The sequence below is a fragment of the Emys orbicularis genome, chromosome 4 (genome assembly GCF_028017835.1).
Source record: "Emys orbicularis isolate rEmyOrb1 chromosome 4, rEmyOrb1.hap1, whole genome shotgun sequence".
Lineage (NCBI taxonomy): Eukaryota > Metazoa > Chordata > Testudines > Emydidae > Emys > Emys orbicularis.
Genome location: NC_088686.1, coordinates 82,893,441 through 82,920,119, shown reverse-complemented (window position 1 = coordinate 82,920,119; position 26,679 = coordinate 82,893,441). Strand labels below are relative to the sequence as shown.

Genomic DNA, 26,679 nt, shown 5'->3' with positions numbered 1-26,679 from the left:
TGCCTTTGAAAATGTCTCCCTGGGTCTTGGATGCTTTCGTGATGAGTGGCCATATATGTACAGTACCTGCAAAGTGACATCACTCTGGTTTCTCTCTAAGTCCCGTTTACAAGGCTAAGCAGCCGAGTGTCGCATTCCTGAAGGAGTTTTGATTTTAAACCTATATTTTACTTCTTTAATTTGCTTAGATTGTAAACCATTTGGGGGCAGGGACTGTCTTTTTGTTCTCTTTGTACAGTGCCTAGCGCTGTGGGGTCCTGGCTCATGACTTAGGGCTCCTAGGCGCTACGGTAATACAAATAATAATAGTTTTGGTCAGGATTTCCAGCACCAGCAATCCTAATTGTTGAGGAGCTATTGACAAATGAGCATGTTTATAACTTCTCACCAGTCATGAGGGAGGCGGTGGAGGGAGGGGTCTGAAAAGGCACCAAAAACACATCATCTGTGTAGAATGAAATTCTTAGAAATGTTAGGCCTTCCCTTTTGGTCTGTCTCTGCTCCTGGAGAACCAGACTCTAGATACATTCGATTTTTCCTTTTATCACTTGAAAGTCCGCAGTTGAAATTTGAAGGTTGCCCTTTCCTAATGATTAAAGTTGGCATTTCCTAAAAGTGGCCAAGAACTTATCTAAAGATGATTGCTAACTGTCCAATATATTTGTTTTTACTCTCTCCTGGCTGTACTTGCTGCAGATGCTAGAAGGTATGTGTGTTTGGGGGGTGGGGTACAGGTGAAATTGTGCAACTGAGAAGTCTTTTTACTCTTTGTGCTATGTGTGTGTGCGTGCGCATGTTCATGTGCGCACATACTCTGGAGACATGGAGTGACCTAGTCTAGCAGGGTGAGATGCCGAAACCTGGTTTTTAATGTACTAAATTCCTTGAGGAGAAGAATCTTTCTTTCCATTTTATTGGGAGTTGCTTCTGCTCTCCTTGTATTTTAACAGCTCTCCTGGCTACAGAAAAAGTGATATCGTGTTGCTTAGTGGTGACACCCTTTTCCACTAATGGCTCCAGGGAAAATCTCTTTGCTGCTATACGGTGTCTCAATAATAAGAAACTGAACAAAAGTTACTGTAGAACTTTGTGAATTTTTAAAGTAAATGATATGAAGGAAATCAAGATCCTTTGTATTTTATTTATTTTTACATTTTCCTAAGGCATACATCCCCAGTAGTATCGGAGAACCTCATAAACATCTCCTTGCCACTCCCTTTTGAGTTAGGGAAGCACTATTCTCATTTTACAGATGAAGAACTGAGGCACAGAGTGACTTGCCACAATCACACAGGGAATTGGTGGTGGATCTGGGGACTGAATCCAGATCACTGGACTCTGAGTCCAGTGCCTTAGTAACAAGAACAGCCTCCTTTCCCTGCAGAAAGGAACTGTATTGATCCACACATGTGGCACTGTTCTGGAGGAATCATGTCTTTGAGTGAGAGGGTCCTGTCAGTTTTCGGACCCATTCAGCCTGTGACTTTTTTACTTCAAATGCCATTAAGGGTATAGTAGTGGCTTTTGTGATGGGGACAAGTGTCCACTTGGAATGTAACTGAGCCCTTCAACCATAAGCTACCGAACCTCCATCATATGGAAGTGATTTCTGGTTACTAACACTGTGACGGGTTGGATCACAGAAACCCCCTTGGGAGCTGCCACCCAATGTACCAAGACTACCCCTGTTCCTGTTTTCCCTGCCAGCTCAGGACTCCAGCACCCTGTCTTGCTGAGCCAGACACTCCCATCTGCTCCAACACAGACCCAGGGTCTGAATCACTTGCCCCAAAGCTGCAAGTTTACCTGAAAACAGCTCACAGAAGTGTGCTTGTCTTTAGCACTCAGATGCCCAACTCCCAATGGGGTCTAAACCCAAATCAATCCGTTTTACCCTGCATAAAGCTTATGCAGGGCAAACTCATAAATTGTTCGCCCTCTATAACACTGATAGAGAGATATGCACAGTTGTTTGCTCCCCCAGGTATTAATACATACTCTGAGTAAATTACTAAATAAAAAGTGATTTTATTAAATACAGAAAATAGGATTTAAGTGGTTCAAAGTAGTAACAGACAGAACAAAGTAAGTCACCAAGCAAAATAAAATAAAATGCGCAAATCTATGTCTAATCAAGCTAAATACAGATAATCTCACCCTCAGAGATGCTTCAGTAAGTTTTTCTCAGACTGGACACCTTCCAGGCCTGGGCACAATTCTTTCCCCTGGTAAAGCTCTTGTTCCAGCTCAGGTGATAGCTAGGGGATTCTTCATGATGGCTCCTCCCCCCCTTTGTTCTCTTCCACCCCTTTATATATCTTTTGCATAAGGCGGGAACCCTTTGTCCCTCTGGGTTTCCACCCCCCCTCACTGGAAAAGCACCAGGTTAAAGATGGATTCCAGTTCAGGTGACATGATCACATATCACTGCAAGACTTCATTGCCCACTTGCCAGGACACACATATACAGGAAGACTAACAGGTAAACACAGTCATCTGCAGACAATGGTCCTGGTTAATGGGAGTCATCAAGATTCCAAACCATCATTAATGGCCCACACTTTACATAATTACAATAGGCCCTCAGAGTTACGTTTTATATTTCTAGTTTTAGATACAAGAGTGGTACATTTCTACAAATAGGATGATCACACTCAGTAGATTATGAGCTTTGTAATGATACCTTATAAGAGACCTTTCGCACGAAGCATATCCCAGTTGCATTATATTCACTTATTATCAAATCTTTATAAAACTATCCCAGTTACATTATATTCACTTATTATCATGTTTTTATAAAACCATATAGACTGCACAACGTCACAAACACCTTCAGCTAGGTTTGAACCTGTGACCTACGTATGACCCTAAGACATCCAGTCCCCTAAATTGCCAACTACATGCAAACAGTTTATATAAGTCACACCGCTCTCACTGAGTTACTGAGTGACTGCTCTGCTGGGCTTGAGAAGAAAAATGAGATCAAATCTTTCTGTTTTCTATGGGATGTTCTTTTTAACTGAGATAGTAAATTAGTTGGGTTAAATTGGACAATAGGAATAAATGGAAAAAGAGTGTCATGTTATTGCTGAGATACATTTCTCAGCTTTGTGCAGCTCCTTTTTACACCTGGCATTCTCAAACAAGCATTGTGATGTCTTAGAAGAGCAAAACACTCATGTAATGACCAGGCCAGTCTTGGCGATAGGTCTTAAGTTATTTGCATATTGATGTAGCTGTTAATTGCAACATTAACCCTATTTTAAATGTATGGTTAACTGGCGTTGATTCCCTCCAGTCAGAGATTTGCTTCACTGTGTGTGTGTGTTATGGATCCCGAAGCAGAATATAGGTCAGAGTTTAATTCCCTCAAGAGAGAGGGGAAGAGACTCCACATTGGAAACCGTTGGGGAGGGACGGGAAGAAAGTTTGAGCAGTGAAATCTTAGCTGCAGTTGGTTTAATGCAGTGGTTCCCAAACTTTAACAACCTGTGAACAGTCTCGCGAACCCCCTCCTAAAAATGAATATTTCCAGGCATTTTCTCCTTTATCTGAGTATAAATTATAAAAGCAGTGATCTTGGAAATATAAAATTTGTTTTTATGACACTTATTACACACTATTTATTATTTATCATTACAGTATTTTTATTACATTATGAAAATGGCAACACTCTTCCAAGATTTCACTTTCGTATCTTGTATCACTTTGAATAAGCCTGTTATAAGACAAGGCTCCTATGTTTCATCAAGGAGTATCAGATGTGAAACAGCATGAAGGTATTTAAGAAGCCAACTCAAAGAGTTCCTCCTACACAAGCATTCAGGTCTTGAGCAGTCGAGGCAAACAGCGCATGTTAAAACAAAGCTTAAACTTGTTCTTCATAATCATTTTAAAAACAATACTAGCTGCCTATTTAATTATAAAAACAGCAAAAAATATCCACCTCCCTTTCCATTGCTTATAAGGAGTCTTGAAGTTTTAATCTTCTCAGTATGATAAATATGCTTGCTTTGATCTGCTTAGCTCTTGGAAGTCCAGGGGCTCCGTGCTGCTGACCCCGTGCTGCCCAGGGTCCCTAGGGACAGCTGTGTCCACCATTAAGGAATTTTTTCCCGAGAACCCCCTGTAACATTTTGCGAACCCCCAGGGGTTCACGAATCCCAGTTTGGGAACCACTGGTTTAATGGTATAGTAGACTGTGTTGTGCGTGCTAGGCATAGCACTGGGTTACTGTGATGCTGGAATGTTGGACTGAGCTCAATTGTGTTTAAATATGCTGTGAAATATTTCAACATCTTCATCTGTTAAACCTTTACAGGTGCCCTACATTAATGTTGAAAATGAAAACAAAACACTCTTTTAACCTAGTCACATTGGAAAGCCAAAGCTGTTGCTTTCCTCACTTTCAGTGTAAAGAATGGGACAGGGCTTGGCTCTGGCCCAAAGTGAATAGTAAACCTAATAATTAATTAAATTGTATTTTCGTTTGCAATTTCCACCGCTAAATGTTGGTGTTCAATATGGGGTCTGACACAGACTAGAAGCAGGTGCATGCTATACAAATTCATCCCCTCCCAGCATAGCCAATGTGCCTCAAGTCTGACCAGCAACACAACAGTGGCTGTACCAGTCCTGGGCTTCAGACTGCTAATCCTAATCACAACCAAGATAGTGGTTTGGGTTTTGTGAACAAGTGACATTTTCTGCTGAAATCATGGCTCATTTTTTGCATGACTGTCACTCATAGATTAGAAATGGGGCAGGAAAGGTGCTCTCTAGATAGGCTACTCAACAGTATAAGGAATCATGAGGCTGAGCAGCGGATGGGTGCTCTACCATAACAGCACACAACAATAATTTGCAAGACAGGCTTTGGGTGTGTGTGGGTGTGCGTGTGCGCATTATGCACACACACATTTCCAAATTGTATTTTTTCAGGGTCAGGAATTGACTATCCGCCAGATTGCCCTGCTCGGCTTCAGAGACTTGGTCTTATTAAAGCTGAAGTTAGAAGAGATTCTTCCTCTAGTCCAAACAAAGCTCCCAGCTTCCATTGTCCAGATGCTGCTGGTTCTACAGGTAGGGAATTTCCTTTCTTTTTTTCTCCTTCTATCTGTCTCTCACCCATGCATACACATCTCACAGCTACCAATTCATATTGCCCCTGGAAAGAAGAAAACCAGTCGGCATGATGAGATTGGGGAAGGAGTTGTGTGTGTTCATGTGGGGAAGCTGGACATGAAAATGAACTAAACTGAACATTAAGCATTGTGGCTTGAGTTTCCTGAGCAAACAGATGGAAGGGGGTCAAGCTTTCCCAGTGGGAAGGAAATGAACCAAACTCTGGGGTCTTGGGGCTTTTTCCTTGGTGACTGAGAAGTCCCAGTGCTCTTGCTTCACTTACACACAGATCTTAGAGCATCTCCAAATGCCTTTCACTTCTGATTACAATTCTCATAGTTGCGACCCCCATATACGAGTTCTTCTAGTTCAACAGCTTTACACTGACAGGGAAGTGCTCTCTCTCACTCACATGAGACAATGGAATCTAATGAGCACTGGCTATTCACTCTTAATACTCAGCTAGTTAGGGGGTTGAGCTGGGGTCCAGCTTTGCCTGTGAGGGGAAGAGCACTGATGGGAGGAGTACCCTTGGCAGCAGGCAGTGGGCTACAGATCTTCCAAGGGCCCCTCTCAAGCAACACAAATGTTCTAAGGGAACCAGCCTACCCATCCAAACCTCAAGGGAACAGGAACAGAATCTTCCACATATGATCTGTGCATCCAAGTGTACCAGCTGTGTCATCGTATACAGCCTGATGTGGAAACCATGGAAAATATCCAGAGTCCAGACCTTTATGTAGGCTCCTCTGGGTTTTATTTCCATACAGTTTCCATGGTTTGTTTGTTTTTTTTCCTTTAAAAGGAAGAGAGAGAGAAAAACCAAGAGCAATTAAAGTTTCTGAAGCACAATCAGTGTGGAAAGTGGCTAAGTTTGTGTTTACCTAAGAACTTTTAGTTTTCCAACCATAATTATTGTAACCCAAGTGGTGCTAACAGGAGCCATCCGAGTGAAGGTTGAATTTCTCTTTTAAAGATTTTAGGAAAAGAAGGTTGAGTGTGGAGGGGCAATTACCAGAGTGAGGAATTTATCACTAAAAGGAGAAATTCTTAACTAGTCTTTGCAAGAAAACTATAGAAATCTATAATGAGTTTCTATCATCAAACACCTGGGTTAGATAGGTTAGCTTTACAGATAAAAGAAGGAGAAGAGAGGGGTGGTGACTCACAGTTCCAGTTAAGGGAGGGGCAGTGATTTGCCCAAGTCAATGTAAGGACTTATCTTTATAGGGAAATTTATTGGCAGAACTTTACCAGTATAATTATATTAGTACAGTTATACTGATATAGTGGACACTCTTATTCTGGAAGACTAGGGTCTTTATGATGCTTTGCAACATAAACTAAACCAGAAAAGGCATTCTTCTTGCAGAATAAGTGGGTCCACACATGAAGAGTGCCTTTTTCTGGTTTAGATTATGTTGCTAAGTGTCATAAAGGCACTCTTGTTCCAGAATAAGATGTTTACATGTGGAGTTATACTGGTATAACTTCAGTGGTATAATTCTGCCATAAATATCCCCATGTTTCTACTCCTTTAGAACTGGAAGTAGACCCCAGGCATTCTGGCTCCCAGAATATGTGATGGAAGCTGTGTAGTTGTGTGATGACACATTTGCTTTGATGCTTGAATTGCAGGGTGTCCATGAACCTACAGGCCCCAGCAAGGGCTACGTATTGCTGGAAGAGCTGGTCAAACAGGTGGTCTCTCCATACCTGGGCTTGTGTGAGGATCACAGCTTCCCTGGCGGCACCTGTGCACTCGGTAAGACATGCCACACTGTAGCTATTGTAAGTCCTCTTATTCAGGCACCTCCACTGGTTAATGTAAGGAAATGTGCAGCTGTGCCAGACAAAGAGATGGGAACTGACAGATGCACAGCTCCATGAGAGAGAGAATCAAAGGTTAAAATGTCCCCAAGTGGATTCCGATCAATACAGCCCTGGATGTAATTTATGCACATGTGAAAGGCTTTAATCTTTTCTCATGCCACAGTGAGCTGTAATGAAACCCCACAACATTCCCCACTCTCAGGTTGCTCCTGTGGGTGGAATGATTAAAAGCTGTCACTGCACTCTGTTTATTTCCAGCATCTTGGCTTTTAGATTGCTCACCCCCTCGCCCAGCACGAGATCTGATCCCTCCTCCTTCAACACTCACCTCCTCCCTCTTCTATCTGATCCCCTCATTCCACAACCACTTCCAGTTGCCAGTGTTCTCCTCTCCCCCTCAGTTCCTGGAGTAGCTGATACATCTGCCAGATTGCTAAGGCAGTGAGTTTCCAGGTGTTGGTTCTCAATGGTTAAGTTTCTCTTACAGAGATTTTCTACTGTCTTTTGGTGTTCACCGCCTGGGGTTTCTGGGCAAGAAAAGCTACCCCAAAGATTGTGAATAAAAAGGGGTGGTTTAGGTCTAGACTAGTAGGTGGCTATCTAGAGCACTACACTCTGAGTGAGGGTATGCTGTGACTCCAGGAGATGTTCCTCTACAAAAGGAATCTCTCCAATGGGTTACCATGCTCCAGAAGCCCAGCTCTGGATCCTGACTTTCGGGAGAAGGCAGAACTACCAGGAGTGAAAGATCACAATCTGACTGTGCAACCAAAGGGATGGTATAAAAAAGTGTCCCCCGTTCAGTTTGTAGCATTTCATAGACGATAGGTCTCATTTTAGAAAGGGGTCACAGTTTCAGGGTAACTACACCTATATTCCCCCTCTGTGGTTCCTCAACAGCACCCAATTTAGGCTTCGAGCTCCCGGCCATCATCTCTTTTGGCTGGAGACCTGTGTCTGACTCTCTCTTGGAATTTTAAGGCTGTGCAACTCCGCTCCTTATATTACACTGTGATATCCACAGTAAGCCATATTGTCTGAAAAATCCCAGCGTCTGTGCTTTGCTTCTCCCTGAGGGCTATGATTGGTGTGTTGCCCTCAGTTATAAGTTACCACACAGCTCCTCTAGGCAAGCACATTTATTCTTAAAGTAAAAGCACTACAGAGAAAACATATAAAAACAATAAGAATTCCTACATGCATGCTAGCTAACCAGAGGTCATCCCCAACTCCAACCTCAGGGTTGGGTAGGTTCAAACTCACAACTGGGTTTTCCCTATGGTTACAAGTTCATATACCTCTTAGATCCAGAACCAGAACAAAGGCTGGGCACATCAGCCATTTCTTTATACAGCTTGGGCCTTTGATCTTGGCCTTCTGTAACAAGTAATCCGTAGACAATGACCCTTTCCTCATAGCATAGCTTCAAAAGGCTGGGTTTTTGCGTAAGTGGAGTTGGGGAATTTGCATTAACTTCTTCATAGGACTTCCCCAGGAAATTACTTAACATTTATTGTCCCCAAAGTCCATACTTGTCTGACACATTTTCAGTGTAGTACTTTGAACTCCCAGGTCTTATATCTGTCACGTCTCCCCCTAGAGAAGTTACATACAACCCTGGCCCATGATAATACATAAATTTAATAGAGTAAGGCCATTTAAGAATATTGCAGGAAATTTCCATATCTGTCACAGGACTCTCAATATGATAGCTGGAGACACATAGCCTCTCATCCTCAGTCTCTAGAGCAGGGGGAGAAAAGATAGCCTTGTGGTTATGGCACCTGACTGGTACTTGGCCTCCATCCTGGCTCTATCAAAGACTCACGGTGTGACCTTTAGGTGAGTTATTTCTATGGGCTTTTTGTTCCTCGCTTCTCAATAAAATGGGGATGTTGGACAAATTAGCAAATATTCAATATATGCTGTAGCAGTGCTAAGGTGCCATCATTGTTACATCCATTCATGAAGCTAGAAGTGGTTAGTCCACCTGCACTTCCACATGCAAACCCGATCATTGTACAGACTGCTTGTCCTAGATGATTAACCCTTACCCCACATAGGGTAACTGAGTGTTGACCCGATGGGTCTATGTGTCTGGTCGCTTCTGGGGATTTGCATCCTGCTGGAATAGTTTGAAGTGTAGCCACCTGACCCCTATGAAAGTTTCTAGCCATCTTGTTTCCTGCCAAATAAAGAAGGAGCTAGTGTCATAAAAACCAGTTAAATCCAATCTGGCCTTGTAAAGTTTGTGCATTTAAAATCATTGTGTTTACTTTGATTTAGTTGCTGTTAATTTGTGGTTTTTTTCCCAGATGGTCTTTTTCTCCAGCCCGCCCCTTCCTTTTTTGAGCTGGCAGGGAAAAAGAAGGGAAAACTTGTGTTTGCGTTACACAGTCTTGACAGCAAAGCAGAACTCTTCCCCGGATAACCTTGGCATTTCAAAAGCACACACACATTTTGCAAAACCCTCTCCCTAGTCTGCAGGCTCCTCTCTCTCTCTGGTTCTGAAAGAGCCAAGAGGTAGCAATCTGGGCTCTCAATGTGCAGCATAACAGCTGTGAAATCCAGAGGGGTCCAGGTGATTGCGTAGCTCTGTAGTAGCCTCTGCGGAATGATTAGTTGGACTCTGGGTATACTTGCATTCTCAACAGAAGCCAAGGACTGAATAAAAGGGCTGTTGAGCCTGAATTAACCTCTCCTCCCTAGAGCTGGATCCTTCAGGTCAGGATTAGGGAATAAAGCTGGGTTGGTTTGTTTGGTTTTTTGAGATAAGGAAGTTTGCACTGGCCAGGCCTCTGCTGTAGGTAAAGAAAGGACTTCAGCCTCCAGGGTTGTCAATCTGCCTACCTTCAATTTACATTAAACTTGATTTTAAAATGGGCAGGGATTGCAGCTGGAACCAAAATAAAAGGGGATGATGGAGACTGGGGATATTAGTAGTAGTAGCACCAAAAGCAGCAATTTACAAAGATAAAATGTGGCACTGGCAGGGAAGGCAGGATCTGAGAGCCTGAGCATAGGGAGACTGGATTCAGCCCTTGAGAACCCATTTTACTTCTGTCCTGTCATACAGCAACCTGTCACTGTGAATGAGGTTGGATCTTGGCAATGCGACACTGTGTTAGAGATTAGCCTCCCCTATTCTTTCAAGTTCTCTTTCACTGCTCTTGCCTTACCCCCTTCCTGTTTGTAGTTCTGTCCAGTATAAGTTAACCACAGCTACCCCAGAAAACAAGTGTTTGCATTATAAATGGGGAAGAAGATAAGCCCTCCTCCCAGGTGGAACTGCTTGACTGACCCAACATGCAGAGGCTGTTTGGCAGGAATGTCAGTGCTCATCTGGGTATGTATCCAAAGATTCCCTCCAAAAACCTCCCATTCAAGTTCCTATTTCACTCCTAACAAATCAAATGTGAACTGAAATCCCAGCTCAGCTATTCATGAGAATTTCCTCAGGGCAGAATCTTGTGTGGCTTCTGGGAGGATGTGAGATACGGCCTTGTTTCTGGTTTGAATCGTCTCCTATAAACCCATGAGTAATGCTGTCCATACCCACAACCAGCGCTCCCTTCACCTTCTGCACAGCGAGTTGGCTGCACTGGGATTGAGCCCAAACTCATCCTGGCTTTCAGCCCTTGGCTCTAAGCTAGGGTGACTGAGTTTTGGAAATGGAAAACCAGAACACCTTTTTCTCCAGAGTCCTGCCCTGCAGGAAAGTTTTGAAGATCAGAAAGGAGTAGAGTGAGGTCTCTGGTGTTGCATGTGTCAGAACTCTACTTCGCACTCCAGAGCCCCTTCTGGTACTCTCTTCGAGGAGCCAGGAAGGAATTTTCTTCTCTCCTACTCCTCTGCATGACAGCCATACACAACTGTCTAGGTACATTGCAACTAGCATTGGCTGGTTGTTATGGATTTGATGCGATGGAATGCTGCATAATGAGCAATGCGTGGGGCTGAGTAGAGAACAAAGCAAAACGGGCTGAAACACATTTGCCACCATTGGTGGCAATATTAGACTTGCTGGACTCTTGGTCTAATCAGGTTTAACAAATTCTGGTGCCAGCCATGCTAATTGCTCAGTCTGACCAAGAGGAGTTGAGCCTTGGTTCAACTGATGGCCACCAAACTCCCTGCCCCCTGTCTAGTTTTAGCACCTCTCCAGACATCATCTGCCCAGGTGAATCTATTGATCTCTCTTCTTCTCATAGCTGTAATTTGAGGCTACCCATTTCCAGGTACAGACAGGGGCAAAGAATTATTCTAGCTTCTTTCATAGTAGTGCAGAGTCAATTCCTTTCCACTAATTGTTACGGTGTTATCCCTTCTGGAGTATATATGTGTTCCCCATTACATTAGTATCTAAGCCCACCACAATCTTTAATATATTGATTTATCTCACAACACCCCTGTGTGGTAGAGAAGAGCTGTTATCCCCCATTTCACAGACAGGGAACTGAGGCCTAGATCCTCCTTTAGGTGCCACTGACATTTTCAAAACTTCCACCTTAACCCTGCCGCCTGACCCTGTAGGTGCCTACATTTCTGTCAGTTGGCACTCCCAAAGCTGCTTATGCCCCAGTTCCACGCCACAGCTAACAAGCTGCTCAGAGCCCTGGGTGCCCCAAAGCAGGATTCTCAAACTAGGCAGGAGAATGCCTGTCTCACCAGAGAGGCCTGATCTGAGCACAGACCTGATTCCTGGTAGATGGGCTGAAGCATGATACTGTCAGAAAAGACAGCTAGGGGCACAGGGAGACCTAAGGTAAATGTAAGAGAAGTGTGCTGGGAGCCCCAGGGTGCAGCCTGGCACTGTGGGGTCACTATGCCCCCTTAAGTCTCCACCCTGGGCTGTCTCTCAGTTCTTCACTAGTGACAAGCAGCAAGCCCCTCCAGGCACTGTTATCAGCAAAACCGCATGTGGAGCCCCCCCGTCCAGCTAGATTGCATGAATGCTCCCAGAGCTGCTCATGAATCACACAGAGAAAGGCACCAGCCAAATCCCCCTAGCTCCCAGCCTTGTACCTCAGGAATATACCATCGTGCATTGCTCACGATGAGCAATGCAAGTTTATTAATTAGTTCACCACTTCATCAATGGAAAGTGGATATACACCAGTCTTTGTGAACCTGAGCAGATTTACCACACACTTCAGGAAAACTCACAGATAAAGATAAATAGTAAAACAAGTTTGACTACAAAAGGTAGATGTTAAGTGATTATAAGTGAGAGGCAAAAAGTCAGAATTAGTTACCAAAGAAAACAAAATACGTGCACAATCTAAATCTTAAACCTGTAAGACACTAGGCAGTATTTAGAGCAGAGGTCTCAAACACGCGGCCCGCTGCAGCCCGCGAGCCCCTCGCAGCCCCCCAGCCCTCCCGCAGTTTTTACCAGAGGGGCGGCCGGACGTGGACCGGGAGCGGGGCAGGCTCCCTGCCTGCCTGCCCTGCCCTGCGCAGCTCCGGGAAGAGGCTGGAACGTGGGAAATGGGGGGCGGAGGGGCTGTGTGTTTCTGTTGCTTTAGGCAGCGCCCCCAGCAGCTCCCATTGGCCGGGAACGGAGATCCGCGGCCAATGGGAGCTGCTGGAGGCGGTGCCTCAAGCAACAGAAACACACAGCCCCTCCGCCCTCCCTTCCCCATGTTCCAGCCTCTTCCCGGAGCTGCGCAGGGCAGACAGGCAGGCAGGCAGGGAGCCTGCCCTGCCCCCGGTACGCGCCGGGCCAGATCCTGCCCCCCGAACCTCTCCTGCAGCTGAACCCCCTGCCCTGAGCCCCCTGCCATACCCTGCACCCCTCCTGCACCCCAACCCCCTGCCTCACCCCTCACCCTTCCTGCATCCCAACCCACTGCCCTGAGCCCGATGCCGCACCCCTTCTGCGCCCCGACCCCCTGCCGTACCCTCCACCCCTCCTGCACCCTGACCCCCTGCCCTGAGCCCCCTAACACACCCTGCACCCTGACCCCCTGCCCTGAACCCCCTGCCATACCCCACATTCCTCTTGCACCCCAACCCACTGCCCTGATCCCCCTACCGCACCCCACACTCCTCTTGCACCCCGACCTCCTGCCCTGAACCCCCTGCCTCACCCCACACGCCTCCTGCACCCTGACCCCCTGCCCTGAGCCCCCTGCCACCCCTGCCATACCCTGCACCCCTCCTGCACCCCAACCCCCTGCCTCACCCCGCACCCCTCCTGCACCCCGACCCCCTGCCGTACCCTGCACCCCTCCTGCACCCTGACCCCTGCCCTGAGCCCCCTACCGCACCCTGCACCCCGACCCCCTGCCCTGAACCCCCTGCCACACCCTGCACTCCTCTTGCACCCCAACCCCCTGCCCTGAGCCCCCTGCCGCACCCCGCACTCCTCTTGCACCCCAACCCACTGCCCTGAGCCCCCTGCCGCACCCTGCACCCCTCTTGCATCCCAACCCCCTGCCCTGAGCCCCCTGCCGCACCCTGCCACACCCTGCACCCCTCTTGCATCCCAACCCCCTGCCCTGAGCCCCCTGCCGCACCCCACACTCCTCTTGCACCCCAACCCACTGCCCTGAGCCCCCTGCCGCACCCTGCACCCCTCTTGCATCCCAACCCCCTGCCCTGAGCCCCCTGCCGCACCCTGCCACACCCTGCACCCCTCTTGCATCCCAACCCCCTGCCCTGAGCCCCCTGCCGCACCCCACACTCCTCTTGCACCCCAACCCACTGCCCTGATCCCCCTGCTGCACCCTGAACCCCTCTTGCACCCCAACCCCCTGCCCTGAGCCCCCTGCCGCACCCTGCACCCTGACCCCTTGCTGTACCCCTCACCCCTCCTGCACACCACACCCCAACTCCCTGCCCTGAGCCCCCACCACACCCCTCCTGCACCCCCTGGGGGCAGGGAGGGGGCAGAGTTGGGGTGGGGATTTCGGGGAAGGGGTTGGAATGGGGGCAGGGAAGAGGCGGGGCCTCATGGAAGGGGTGGAGTGGGGGCAGGGCCGAGGGCGGCGGGGGGAGGGGAGGGGAGGTGTCAGTAATGCGGCCCTCGGGCCAATGTACTAGTCCTCATGTGGCCCTCATGGTCATTTGAGTTTGAGACCCCTGATTTAGAGCAAGCAGTTTTCTCACCCCACTGGATGATACAGTTCATAATACACAGGTTTCACCCTTGAAACCTGGGCCAGTCTCCTCTGTTGGAGTCTTCAGTCTTCTGAGTATCCTTGTTGCTTGCAGCATAGGTGGGGGGAGGAGGAAAGGCAAAGCATGGGGCCACGCTGTTCTGTTTTATACCCTTAGTCCATGTGCTTGGAGAACATAAGTCTGGGCATGTCTGGTAGGCATTGCTGAGTCACCAGGCAAGGTTAAGCAATTCCTCTGGTGTGCCTTGTGCAAGTGAGTCATTGCATTGTAGCTCCCTTGCTGGACAATGGCTGTTGATAGTAGTTTGACATCCGCCCGGGTGTTGGTGATGCCCCTGGTTATTGTCTTTGGGGAGCTAGTATCTGGGTGCTTCCCAAACCCACTGCATATTTTAGTGACAACCATACAACACAGTCTCATAACCATACAACACAGTCTCATAACTTCATATGCACTAATGATATACATATTTAGATGGAACAGTGGGTTTTAGCAGATCAGAACCTTTCCCATGATACTTTACAAGGCATGCTTTATATGCAATATCACAATTATGTACTAATAATGAATACAGGGGGTATAGGGTGTACCGTGAGTGTCGCAAGAGGTATCAAGCATGAGCAGGAGAAGGAGAGAGAGGGTTTCAGTTGCTCAGGTTCTAAGCTGCCTTGGGGGCCTACTTCCAGGAGAGAGTTCACAGCTGAGGATCCTGCACAGAGAGAGGCCCCTCTCTTTCGACCTGGCACATCAGAACAGACACTTAGGTGTCTAAACCCTGCCCTCTCCCCAGTATTTCCCTCCTGTGTTAGTTTATGTGGCTCCCTACTCAGTTTGCTGGCTTCTGAGGAGCCCTTTCTCTAGCAGGACTTAGGTGCACTAAATACAGGGGGAGAGTTGGGCTAAGTGCCTGCTGAGGATTCCACAAGGCAGCAGGCCCGATAGCCATTAGGGGTTGCAATGCCAAAGTAACCTTTCAGGATCTGTCCTGAGAGACTTTAGGCTCCTAACGTCCATTGAAATCAATGCTCATCTTTCAGGGAAAGTTAGGAGCCTAAATACCTTTGTAGATCTGGGTCTAACTGACTGGCCCAAGATCATAGAACTGAACCTGGGTCTCCCAAGTCCTAGGTTAGGGCCCTAACCACTGGACCATCTTTCCTCCCTTAAGCTCAGCTAAGATCTTCATTGCCTCTATACTTCTTCTGAATGGGCTCTTGCCCCTTCACCTGGCTCCAGTTGGTGTAACTATCTGCTCTGTTGCATTTGGGTTGGAGAGATCTCATCAGGCCTTTCTTGCCAGCTTCACAGAGGTTTTCTAGCTGCCTTTGTTGCTGTCCTTCCAAGCTGGCAGCTGGAAGGGATAATTGAAGGTATGGAATCCAGAGTTCTAAACAAATGAGAGACATATGAAGCCACTGCAAAATCTAATTTAGAAAAGTGGGGTCATATGCTGGCCCAATAGAATGCTGCCATTCAGCTCTCTCCTTATCCCAGCTAACTGCAATAAATAACCTACAGTTTAAACAGCCTCAGTCCTAGCAAATTCCAGCAGCACAGGAGATCTTAGCCCTGTAATTTTTGAAGCTGTCCCTTTCTATTAAAGTCCACTTTGCTTGGTTATCAAGTCTGTTGTCATATGCTTCCCATTATGTACTATTGCACTGCAACTGGCTCATAATACCAACTTGAGCAGCACTTTTCATCCCAAAGCATTTTAGACTGCAGGAAGAAATCAGTGAAATGCAGCAATCTGTGGGGTGGAATGCAGCAGTCTGTCTGCATCAGCAGCTATACAGAACAATTTTTAGCAGAGAGAGTTAGGATTTAACTTCTCCAGCTGAAAACACAGGAGAAGGAGTTCAGTCACTGGCGATAAGTTACTGAAATGTGGCTACCTATGTTCTTGCAAAAGGTATTTTGGGAAGGCTGACTAGCACCTCAGCTTTGATCCTCACACAAAGGACAGCAGCAAAGCACCCTATAGCCATGCTGGGGCACTGATTTAGGGCTTACTAAGAGCACCACCCGTTGAATCACTATCGCCACTTGTTGCAACTCTTTTTATTTAAAATCTCCCAATCCAAATTCTGACCAGGCTTGACCCTATTTAGCATGTGAGAGCGGATGTGCTGGCTGTCCACATCACAGAAATTGCCAACAGAGAGGCCAAGGAGTGAGAGGCAAATGCGCTCTCTTTTGAGTCCTGGGATAGCGGGAGCATGGTTTGTGAGGAGGCTTGCATTGCTGTACTTGCTCTGGAAGGACTTTAATCCGCAGGGTTGTCAGGCTTGCCTCTTTCAACAGAACGAACATTTACACACACTCAAAACCCAATGGAGCTTTATTCCTAGAGAAGTAATTTTTGAAGTGAACACAAGAGGCCTATTTGCTTGTGACTTTTCTCCTTGTGTTGAGTCCCCTGTTTGTTCTGGCTGTGAGTTTGCCAGGTGAACTGTCTTGGGCTTGGCTAGTCCTCAAATCTGCCCTGCTATGATGAAGGATATACAAGTTTTTTAAAATGGAGTGTTTAGAAACAGAGAAAAGAACCAAAATTCCATTTTCTAATGCAGAACCTGCAACAAAACAGGGAAGTGGGCAGCATTTTCCATAGCTTAGTTCAGTTTGATCTCCTGGAGACTAAGTACTAATACAGTAAACCCTGGGGGTTGAGATGAACCTCCTCCCTAAAAAGCAATTGAGCCACCTTGCCTCCTGGCCCTTGGGGTTTGGAAAGCCTGAGAGGGTTAAAGTCTAGTGGGATTGAAGTTACTGAGCTAAGTAACTGTTGCGCTGGCTTCTGTCTCTCACTGTGTCAACCTTTGGGTTTGTTTACTTCAGTCAGAAAAGCAGAAGCTATCATATGATTGCTCTCTATAAATACGCTAGGGGGTAAACACCAGGGAGGGAGAAAAGCTATTTAAGGTAAAGGATAACGTTGGCACAAGAATGAACGGCCATGAGCAAATTTAGCTAGAAATTAGGTTTCTAACCATCGGAGGAGTGAGGTCCTGGAACAGCCTCTCGGTAGGGATATTGGGGGCAAACAACCTAACTAGTTTTATGATGGCACTTGATACATTTATGAACAGGCTGATATGATGTGGTTACCTGTGATAGCTGGGGACTGGACTCTATGACCAGGGAGGTCCCTTCCAGTCCTAAGTCCTATGTTTCACCAGGAAAGATGGAGAGGCAGCGACTGCCAATTACCACTGTGTAGTTTAGGTCTTGTCTATGCTAGACTAATTTTCCTACGAATAAAAATATCACTCAGTGACCACTCCTCCCTTGGGGAGCACTAGGGTAAACCAGCCACTCACAGCCAGCAGCACACTAGCACACTTAGATGACCCAGGGCATAGTCACTGAGTTTTCTTTTTCCCTGGGGGTACTCCACCCCTGCTCCGCCCACTCCCCTGAGGTCCTGCCCCCTCTCTGCCTCTTCCTGCTCCCCCCCCCCGCTCCACCTCCCCCTGAGGCTTCACCCTTGCTCCGCCTCTTCCCTCCTCCAAGGCCCCGCCCTCAGCCTGCCCCTTCCCGCCCCGCTCCAAGCCCTCCCCCAAGGCCCAGTCCACCTACCGCTCCCTGCTCTCCGCCCTCCCCCAAGCTCCGCTCCCAGCCACCAAACAACTAATTGGCAGCAGCTGCCTGAACAGCTGATTGCCAATTGCCACTGAACAGCTGTGGCTAGAGGGTGCTGAGCACCCACTATTTTTTTTCCGTGGGTGCTCCAGTCCTGGAGCACCCATGGAGTTGGTGCCTATGACCCAGTGGTTAAAATGCTGTTGTCCAGTCTACAATAGTGTTGCCCATTGTTAGTATCATTGGAGGTGCACATGTGGTGGCAATGGTGAGACATTTTAGGAGAAAAGGGCTAATGTGGACACCCCCAACAATTCTCCCATATACCCAGTCCAGCTCGCAGTGGGGCTAGTTGGAGTTGGGTCTGAAATAATGCATTTACTGTGCCTGTAACATGCCTAAAACTGATTCCACCATTCTCTTAAGCCTGAAATGAACCTTTTTGAATGAGTGCATTATTGGCAGCATCAGGGTGAAGTTTTGTCATAGCCTGACTGCTGCCAGTGGTGGAGTTTTGGCTGCTCCCCCATCCCTCCCTGTCACAATATAGAGTTTGTTTCGTGCCTTTCTTACTGATGCAAGCTTCCAAAAATGTTTCATAACCTTCAACGACTAGTGCTTTGCAGTTTGTTATTCTGTGTCTCATGCTTTTCACTTTTTGGCTGGACAGATTTTATAGGATCTCAAAAGTGCTGCCTAAGAATTAATTGTTCCTTGACACTCTCTTAGGTCATAGATAGGAGAGATACAGGGATCCACATTATCTGCTATTGGAATACAGCCACTTCTGGGGTAGTGCACACCATCTATTTAACAATGCATAGCAACTCTGCACAATGGTTTAGAGCAGGAGATGAGAAAGAATGCTGTGTTCAGTTAGAACTGCTGGGGGAATTTAGCTGTGCAGATTGGAATTACCTGAATAGCAATTAGCCAGGACACAGGAGTTAAAACTCCATCTCCTCCTAAAAATACCAAAGTCAGTATTGAATCAGTGCCTCAGAACGCTGGTGGGATGCACTGTGATGCAGGAGGTGACATCTTAGATGTTGAGTTTAAAATTAAGGGACTCTTTTCAGCCTTCTTGGATGTTTTGCAGAGAAGGTGGTAGGCCCCAAGTCCTGGCTGTTCTGATCATTCCATTCTGCATACTAAATTTCCCCCAGCAGTTCTAACTGAACACTGAGTTTTTCACTTCCTGTCCTAAACTGTTGGCCATGGCTGGAGATGGGACACTGGGCAGGGTGGGCCAGAACTCTGAGGTGGCACCAAACATTCTCTGTCTCAGTTGTTTGGCTCGCTGGTTCTTGCTCACATGCTTAGGGTTTTACTGATCACCATATGTGGGGTCAGGGAGGAATTTCCCCCCAGGTCAGATTGGCAGTGACCTTGATGGGGGAGAGGGGGTCCATCTTCCACTGCAGTGTGTGGGTCACTTGCTAGGATTATCTGGTATCTCTCATTTAACCATTTACCTGCAATTTTGGGGGCCTTGGGCACTGCTACACCTCGGTCCCTCCTATTCTTTGCCTGTGGTACATAATAGTCTAGTTTCCTTGGATGTCATTTATTTTGGCTAGGGTGACCAAACATCCTTTTATAAGCCCGGTCCCGGCCAGCCTGCCTTTTTTGGCAAAAGTGGGCAAGAGCAAATGGGACAAATGCCTGCTTTTGTCAAAAAAAAGTGGGGTGTGGAGCAGTGTTCCCTCTAATATTTCCCACCCATGTGTGGAATGAATTTTGTTAGGTGCACCAATATGGAGGTGATGTGTCACACATCACCTCCATATTGGTGCTCCTAACAAAATTCATATGGCAGGGTGCGTCTGAGGGGTTCGGAGTGTGGGAGGGGGCTCAGGGCTGGGGCAGAAGGTTGGAGTGCGGGGGCTGGGCTGAGGGCTCTGGCTTGGGGTGCAGGCTCTGGGGTGGGGCCAGGGATGAGGGGCTCAGGGCTGGGGCAGGGGGTTGGGGTGCGAAGGGGTGAGGGCTCTGGCTGGGGGTGCAGGCTCTGGAGTGGGGCTGGGGATGAGCAGCTGGGCAACAATGGGGAGAGAGGACTCCTCCCCCCAGCTCGCTCTCCCTGCAGCACCAGGAGCACCTGAGCTGTGGGGACGGAGAGGTGCCTCTCCCCGCTGTGGCAGGTCCAGGCTGCGTTGGGCCGGGGGAGGGGTGCCTGTCCCTCGGCCACAGCAGCTCTGGGCCAAGCCGGGTCAGGTCCGGGGGAGGGGCTCCTGTCCACCGGCCGTGGCAGGTTCCGCGCTGGGCTGGGTTGGGGCAGGGGAGGGGCACCACAGCAGGTCCAGGGCTTGTGGGGAGGCATCTCTCCCCCGGCGCAGCCCTGACTGCCTGCGTGGCGCTTAATAGACAGCTGCACGGCCGTGCAGTTTAGGGGGAACTTAGGAGCGGAGAAACATGTGAGGAGAGGGGGGGCAGGCGGCAATGTCTGGTGGGGGGGAAGGCAGGGCTCAAGTGAGCAGTGACACCAGCCCCAGCCTTTGGGAAGTATGCTAACCCTATTCAGTATGCGCATCGCTGCTCACCCGAGTCTTGCCTGCCCCCTGCGCGGGGAGAGGGGCTTGGGTAAGTGGCTCTGGCCAGCCCCGCATGGGGGTGGGAGGAGGCTCGGGTGGGGTCGGGGGACTCGGGTGACTAGCTCGGGCCAGCCCCGCACGGTGTCGTATTTTCCCTTTGGGAAATATGGTCACCCTAACGTTGGCCTCATTTCAGTTGTTGGGTTTAATGTGTGGGTGTTGGTGGTGGCCTGTGAAACACAGGAGGTCAGACTAGATCTAGTGGTCCCTTCTGGCCTCAAATTCTATGACACTTTGTGTCCCACCCCAGGAGTGGCCACATTGCAGCAGCGAGTGACATGCTTGTTGCACATGTAATCTGTATAGTGCACGAGGATAGTGCTGGCACCTCAGGTGTGTGCAGCTGTGACAAAACAACCTGTGCCCTGCCCCAAATAGTGGACTGCACAAGTGTAGTGTGTTTCATATTGACTTTATCTGATGGTAGAGCATTTTCTTGCAATACATTTGTTAGGCCAAAAGAATGGCTCCCCAAATCCTCTCTGGGGCTTTCCTCGGAGACAGTTGAGGAGGGAAGTTAGGCACCCAACTCCCATTGACTTTCAGTGGACATTGGGCCCCCAGGTGCCATTTGTGTCTTGACAGTCTCCCCCAGAGAGCCTGTTTACCACTCGTGTTTATCCCAAGTTAACTCATTGGCTTCAGTGCAGCTACACCTGATTCCCACTGTCATAAGTAAGAGGGGAGTCAGATCCAGACACTGAAGAAGTGTCTGAGTTGCAAACTCCCTGTCAGTTTTTGTCCCACTATCCCAGCAAGTGGCATTGCCTCTGCTGCATGCACTTTCAGGATACCCTAAGGCCAGTGGTTCCCAAACTGGGGTTCGTGAACCCCTGGGGGTTCACGAAATGTTAAAGGGGGTTCTCAGGAAAAAAATTCCCTAATGGCGGACAGAGCTGTCCATAGGGACCCCATAGGGCCAGCAGCCCAGAGCCCCTGGACTTCCAAGAGCTAAGCAGATCAAAGCAAGCATATCTATTACACTGAGATTTAAACTTCAAGACTCCTTATAAGAAATGGAAAGGGAAGTGGATATTTTTTTCTGTTTTTAAAATTAAATAGGCAGCTAGTGTTCTTCATAATAATTTTAAAAACAATAAGTTTAAGCTTTGTTGTAACATGCGTTGTTTGCCTGGACTGCTCAAGACCTGAATGCTTGTGTGGGAGGAACTCTTCAAGTTGTCTTCTTAAATACCTTCATGCTGTTTCACATCTGATACTCCTTGATGAAACATAGGAGCCTTGTCTTATAACAGGCTTATTCAAAGTGATACAAGCTACGAAAGGAAAGTGAGATCTTGGAAGAGTGTTGCCGTTTTCATAATGTAATAAAATACTGTAATGATGAATAATAATTAATAATAAATAGTGTGTAATAAGCATGTCATAAAAACAAATTTTATATTTCCAAGATCACTACTTTTATAATTTATACTCAGGTAAAGGAGAAAATCCCTGGATATATTAATTTTTAGGAGGGGGTTCGCGAGACTTGACATTTTAGTGAAAGGAGTTCACAGGTTGTTAAAGTTTGGGAACCACTGCCCTAAGGCAAGCTCTTCAATTCAGCAGGACACTGTTGGATTTATTTATGCCCTGCTGATCTCTCCTGCTTCATTTTTATTTTCCAGAGAGACGGTATTCCAGATCTCGTCCCAAGGCAAACCTGCTGAGCTACTCTTCCCATAGCGTGACGGTTCGGCAGCCCAGCGAGACGGCCCTGACGCCACTGACGGAGCAGGAGGGTGAGGCTTACTTGGAGAAATGTGGCAGCATCCGTCGCCACACTGTTGCCAATGCTCACTCGGATATCCAGCTCCTGGCCATGGCCTCCATGATGCACACAGGGATCGTGATAGAAGAGCCAGACAACAGTGACAAATGCCTCCTCCTGCAGCCCAGCTTCAGCCACAGGCAATGCTCCAGTGAGCCCAGTATTGCTGATGGGCCGGAGGGACTGGTAGCAACGGGCAGGCAGGAACCTACGGAACTGAACTGCACCTCCGTCAGCTAGAAGGGATGTCCCCTCCAGGAGAGAGAACCATGTGCACTAAACCAGACGATGGGCGGTTGTGTTCCTGCTGGGAACGGTGGAGAACATGAGCCTTGGGGATGTATTTGCTCATGTTGTGGGAGCGGTCTATGTTCTCATGTCTCTTGGGAAAGGCACCTTAGATTTTTATCTCTGACTTTCTAGGATCATTGTCAGTGGAGGTACCAGGCTGCTCCCAGCAGAGCATTCAGGACTGCAACGGTTTCAGTGTTAAATGCCACTGTCTCTGTATTCTATAGAGTTTCTTCCTGAGCTGCTCAACATCCAAGTTCCACTGCTATAGCCTCAGGTTCCCTCCCTTTTCTTTTTAGTGAAAGAAATTAATCTAAACGTTTTTCAATCTCATGCCTAACTCCCTGGTCTCATTAAATGGAGCCCTCCTCCAACTCCCAGCAGCAATTGGAGAGACTGTGCTAAAAGCTCACTTGGTCCTTGCCCTCAGTTGTAGGATGGTGATGCCTGGGGTTGGGTTTTTCTTTTAAATGTATTGTACTCAGGGATTAAACTTTGTGAGTCTTGTAGAGAACTCTGCCCCAGATGCTTTGTGGTTTCTGAGGGTTGGGGAGGGATTTCCTTTCTTCTTTGCTCCCACTGCATACAGGGGAGAGACTTCATCTGACTTAGCGAGAAGCCCAAATCAGAGTGAGCTAAAGCTCTGAATGTTTTTTCCTCTGAGAGTGTTGCCTGTCCATGTTCAGCCCCAGTGTGCACTCCCCCTTTGAGGTCAGTGGAGTCTTATGGGGAGTAAATAAGGGTAGGATTTGGTCCCACGTGCCCTACTTGGACGTTGGCATCAGGCGTGCTGTCAAAAATGTTAGCATTATCAGGATTCCACCATAAGGAGAAACCTAAACAGGTGGCTTCCAAGAGAAAAGGGGCAATACAGTAACTGAGGGTATGCTCCTGCATTCGAAAGGTGACTTGAAAGTGGCTTTTCGAGCCCAGGCATCCATGGGTCCAACCCCAGAGCTAACATGGGGGAAATCAGCTTTGGATTGGTGCCTGAACTTCTAGCTCTTACAGAATTTATGAAATCAAAAATAGCCGTCTGGGTTAGAGACAGGACTCTAGCTCTGTTTGCAGCTAGGTTTGGGGTTTTTTTGTTTTATTTGGAAAGCTACAACTTGTCCAGTTCTTAAGCAATGTTAGTGTCTGTCTGACTGTGGCATACAGTGAATTCCACTCTGACTGCTACAGAGGGACCGATAGGTACTCCAGAAGCTGCTCCCATAAGAGTGGAGTCAACCTGCTCCACAAATCCCCCTAGATATTCTGCTGATGTCTTGCTAAACAGAATTGTAAGTGTAATTACAAGCTGCTTTGAATTTCAGACTCCATTTAAAAAGGAGACACCTCCCCATCATCTCTCAGAGTGTTGCCATGTTCAGCCCCGATGTGCACCCCCACTGATGTCCCCATGGTCATCAACATGCACATGTAGATGACAAATAAATCCGTGATTGGAAAGGTTTTCTCTGCCTGCCAGGACCTGAATTCAGGTCTCTGTATTTCTCATGCTATAGGTAATGACTTTGTGTAAGGTCGGCTTTTGCAAGGCGGTGAGCACAGCTCCATTCCCATTGACTTCAATGAAAGTGGAGGTTGCTGGGCATCTCTCAGGATTGGGCCTCAATCGCCCGAGCAATGTCAGGAGTAGAGATTCTTCCGAGGCTGCTGTTAGCATCAGAAATACCAGGGAGGAGCCCTGAGCTCTGGAGCTCTTTGCAGCTCCTGTGGTTGGTAACTGTCGGTCTACAAATGCATTTGACAAGGGCCTGCTTCTGCCCCTGGTCAAGCTGACTGGAGTTTCACTGTTGGCTTTAGCAGAAGTGCACTGATCTGGGAATGCAACCAGCTGTTTGCACTTTAAAATCCTGGTCTACCGTTATGTTCAAGCCTCCCAAGGAGGAGCAGCACAGAATGTGCAGCCCAGCAGGAGGAGGGGCCACTTTTGCTCTACCTGGATTCCCCTCCTGGCCATTACTTGGCCTGCCCCCCTACATTAAGGCTTTTAAGGTGGGGTGCAGGATTGGGCTCATTATGTTGGCCCTACACCGCTCCTGCACCAAGATTATTATTCTCTGGCCACTTGTGGTACTTTTATGGCTCTATTGGATACCAGTGACGGGATGTGGTGCGGGGAAGATAATCTCTCCATAGCATTTCAGTTCAACCTCTTCCCCCTATTTAGTAAATATCAGGAATGTTTTTCAATAGCCCGTACAAGCTTCTTTTTATGACTAAACAATGAGAAATGGCTGTTTGTTTCCTGACGTACTCTGGGATCATCATCCATTTCCCTCTCTGGGAAGGGGAGTCTCTGAGGAGTATGGGACTCCATGCCTGGTATTAACTTGAATTTCTTTTTTTATCTAGCTCTATCCACTTGTTTGACCTTTTTTAAATTTGTGTGGGTCTGCTACTTTGCAAAAATTTGTACCAAGATGGTCGGAGTTGGGCACGTCCCACGTTTGATTTTGGCAGGGGAGGGAAGGGTAAAGCTGGTGGTTCCATTTTGTAAACAACGTGCGAGGCTTAAGGAAAGAGCGAGGGTGTTTAGAAATGAGGTGGGAAAGGTGATGCTTACTGGGCCACCAAATGAACATATAAGGTGCACAAGCTTTTGGAAGCACAAAGAGGCTTGGTCTCCTGTGAGCAGCTAATGCAAACTAGTGTTGTAGAAGGTGAGTAGCCTGCCTGCTGTGACTTGCATGATAGGCGAGAGGAAGGGGTTGCATTGAAGGGCAGGACACTGCTGAGTGCTAGGGCATGGTTGCATCATATTTGCCCAGTGGATGGCAACAGGCTAGGAGCTCTAGGAGTAAAAGGAGCCAATGACAACAGTGATCCCTGCTGCTCAATAGAAAATATGACCTGTGGAAGGTTTCGAGCATGCAGTGATCTATCTTGATTCAAACAGCCAGACAGGGCTGCTTTGATATTGGTCCAAGGCAGGTCCTAGACCTCCTATCTACATGCCTTCTTGCATTGCTATGGACAGTAGGGAAGGTGGGTGGGAGGGGTTCAACTCCCCTGTATCCTGCCATTTGATGCAAACCTCTATAAGCTGCCAACAAGTGATGAAATGATTCCCCTCCTACCCCCCAAGGTTGTACAGTACCTCCTTATTGGATTAAGAGAGAGAGTAAGTCACTTCCCACCTCAGTTGCTCTGTCTTACTCCTACCAGATTCAAGACCACGTGGACAAGTGGTTTGTTATCACCTCCATGTGTCCATACAGTTTTGCTGTAGTCTGTGATGCAGATTTACTTAAGGGTCCAGATTGAAACCTAAATTTTAGTAAAACTTCTCATTTTTCTACCACCCTCATGGGTCAAATGGTATGGTTTTATCACTAGCAAGTTTAGTCTCCTCCAGTCCACTACTGGGATGGGCAGTAACCTGCTTTTATATTTTAATTCTCAGTCCAAACATAGGCAGTAAATCCTGTTGCTATTAAAGCTTGGTTGTCCCTGACAGCACATGAATTGCAGCTGGGTTTGGAAGGACCTTCATGTAGTATTTTTTTCTTTAGGTTTCCACCCTCCCCAATCTTATTGCTGGGGTTCCCTTGGGAGTAAAATTGTTGAAGCCTGCAACTCTATGTTGAACCTACAGTGGTTTTGGTCCGCATACTATGTCTAAGATTTCCAAAGGGTTCTGCACCTCCATTTGAAATTTTTTAGGGGCCCGCAACTGAAAAAAGCTTGAAAACCACTGCTGTAGTCTGAAAACTCTCATTTTATGGATTGCTTGTGCATTGACAACCTTCTTACTCACTACACGTTGTTTTACACTAGCTACGTGTGTCTACTTTTGCTCATAAAGTTCAATTTTTATACAGAATTGTTTTTGAACCATGCAGTTCTACTGCAGCCCCAAGGGAACTTGTACTTCCAACTCCACTGCCTGCCAGCCTGTGTTATCTTTTCAACACGTGGGGTGTAGTTCTGACCCTATTGCAGCCATTGACAAAACTCCCATTGACCTCAGTGGGGTTAGAACGAAACTTAACCTAGTGCAGCAGGCCGTTACCATGGCCCTGCTCTGGACCACCTAAAGCTGACCTGCAAAGGACACAAACTGGCCTTTCTGGTAGGAAGAATGCCTAAAGGGCTCATTGTTTATGGGCTGGTGCTGTACAAGACAGTCAGCCCCTCCTGATGCAAGTTGCATTGGAAGAGCCAGAGATCAGCTGGTGTAAATCACCATAGTGCTGTTGAAATGAGTGCTAGCCTGACTCACAGGAGCTGAGGAACTAGCCTTTTTCATCCAGTTGCCCTCTCCACACTCCTTCAAGGGGAGGATAACATCTCTGGGGCTAGGGTTAGTGTTTGTCAGGCACCCTCCCTCTCCCCACTTTGGGAACA

General features: G+C 47.6%; 1 protein-coding gene across 1 annotated transcript in view; it reads left to right on the top strand.

The window, feature by feature from the left end:
* Positions 1-22,269, top strand: part of PRR5L (proline rich 5 like) — a 68,425-nt gene extending 46,156 nt beyond the window's left edge. Inside the window, exons 7-9 of the mRNA XM_065404132.1 lie at positions 4,942-5,082; positions 6,763-6,889; positions 21,887-22,269. Coding sequence (XP_065260204.1) covers positions 4,942-5,082; positions 6,763-6,889; positions 21,887-22,269 — 651 coding nt within the window. The remainder of the gene's footprint in view (positions 1-4,941; positions 5,083-6,762; positions 6,890-21,886) is intronic.
* Positions 22,270-26,679: the final 4,410 nt, after the last annotated feature.